At 37.4% G+C, this 1,875-nt stretch overlaps 1 protein-coding gene across 1 annotated transcript in view; it reads left to right on the forward strand.

The window, feature by feature from the left end:
* The window catches only part of papolg (poly(A) polymerase gamma), a 25,266-nt gene that overhangs the window by 8,823 nt on the left and 14,568 nt on the right, over positions 1 to 1,875 (forward strand). Inside the window, 2 exon segments of the mRNA XM_016457772.1 lie at positions 1,477 to 1,543; positions 1,627 to 1,708. Of these exon segments, the coding sequence (XP_016313258.1) occupies positions 1,477 to 1,543; positions 1,627 to 1,708 (149 nt within the window).

Here is a 1,875-nt window from a genome sequence, read left to right on the forward strand (position 1 = left end):
TTAATTTATAATTGGTATATAAACATTATTTGAAACATTATGCACTTTTTTTTCACAGATAGTCACATTATATTATGCTTTGAATAAACGTGCATTTGTAATATTTTGCTCTGCGCCCTCTTGTGGCCTCAGGAGAGAAGCCAAAAGCTTTTCTTCACTCTAACTCAGGGCTGTCCAAATTCGGTCCTGGAGGGCCGGTGTCCTGCAGAGTTTAGCTCCAACCCTAATTATACACACCTGAAGCAGCTAATCAAGCTCTTACTAGGCATAGAAACTTCCAGTCAGGTGTGTTGAGGCAAGTTGGAGCTAAACTCTGCAGGACACCGGCCCTCCAGGACCGAGTTTGGACAGCCCTGCTCTAACTGAAAATATGCATTTTAAATTTTGGTAATATTTAAGTACAAAATTCGAATTTAGTTTTTCAGCCATTTTGACAGCCCTACACACTACAAGGATAAAATTACAAGTTTGAAGATTTTCACCAGCTTTGTATTGCTACATGTCAGTAGTATGTGTAAATGAAATGTGTACTCGTACTTCCGTGTTTTTGTATCCCTGCCCATGGACAATCAGATCGACAGAAAGACCTTGGATAGCAATGATCGCATTATGGGTGTTGAAGTTTCCCTACCTTTTTCTGGAAAGAGAACACCACAGCCCTTTTTCTGTTTGTAGTCATGTAGCACCTGTTTAAAAAAATACTGCATAAACAGCCTAGTATTATTACAATTCCTTCTTGTCAGCGGTGAGTTAGCCAATTTTTCATGTTTTGCACTACAACTGTTTTACTCTACTTTTCTGGTGTGTGAACTTGTGAGGCATGCTACCACAGTTTTAAATACAGATTTGTTTAATGTCTGGCTGACAAGTCTTCAAGTGCTGTAGAACTGATGCACTACTGTGCGCAAGATGGCAGTCTTCGGTCTTGTAGCATGCACTTGGCAAGGTGTTCGAAGTTTTAATAGTCGTTACACCATAGTTCAAACAACAGATCATCATAATGTGATTTAATAGGAATTTTGTGTAGGTGCTAAAGAGAGTAACCCGATAATTAGATCCAGTGGGATTGCTTGTGGTCCTAATGGAGGCCCGATTTCAAGGGAAGATCTGATTTCTCACAGCTGTGGCATTCTATCTTACATAAAAGTACAGATCTATGTAATATACATATCGTGTCTGAAGTGCATTTGTTTAGCAGGCAGTAAAACACTGAGACAATTAAGAAACTGTGTAAAACATTCATGTTACAGCGTTTTGAAAGCTCTTTTTTGCATTATCCTAATATTTTACAACATTTTTGTTATACAAAGATTAACTTTTGATGTTTTTTACACAGTTTGATTTGTTGCTGGTTTAAACTAAATATCATTTGACTTCTACTACAGTATTGAGTGTATAATTTGTCTCCTGCAAACCAGTTTTTGCACAGTGTCTTGTGTGCTTGTAGGCACTAAAAAGCATCTTTGTCTTTTATAGACTTGCAGTTCTTGGAAAGCTGAATTCATTTGTGAAGGAGTGGATTGCAGAAATCAGTGAATCAAAGGTAAATAATACTGCAGGTCACTTGACCTGTTTACCAAGTTACATGATGAGATGCTTTTCTAAATTATCCCTTTTCCCTCACAGAATCTTCCACCGTCAGCAGTAGCGAATGTTGGTGGCAAAATCTTTACTTTTGGGTCATATAGGTTGGGAGTGCACACAAAAGGTACATTTAATGAGCTTGATTGTACTGTAGAGCAGCAGAATGACTTTAAAGATCTGCAATCATAAATTAAAGGGGTCATGTGATGTTGCTAAAAAGAACATTATTTGGTGTAATGAAATGTGTTTATGCGGTTTAAGGTTAAAAAAACAAAGTTTCCACATACTGTA

The sequence above is a fragment of the Sinocyclocheilus anshuiensis genome, unplaced genomic scaffold, assembly GCF_001515605.1.
Source record: "Sinocyclocheilus anshuiensis isolate Anshui unplaced genomic scaffold, SAMN03320099.WGS_v1.1 scaffold63, whole genome shotgun sequence".
Taxonomy (NCBI): Eukaryota; Metazoa; Chordata; class Actinopteri; order Cypriniformes; family Cyprinidae; genus Sinocyclocheilus; species Sinocyclocheilus anshuiensis.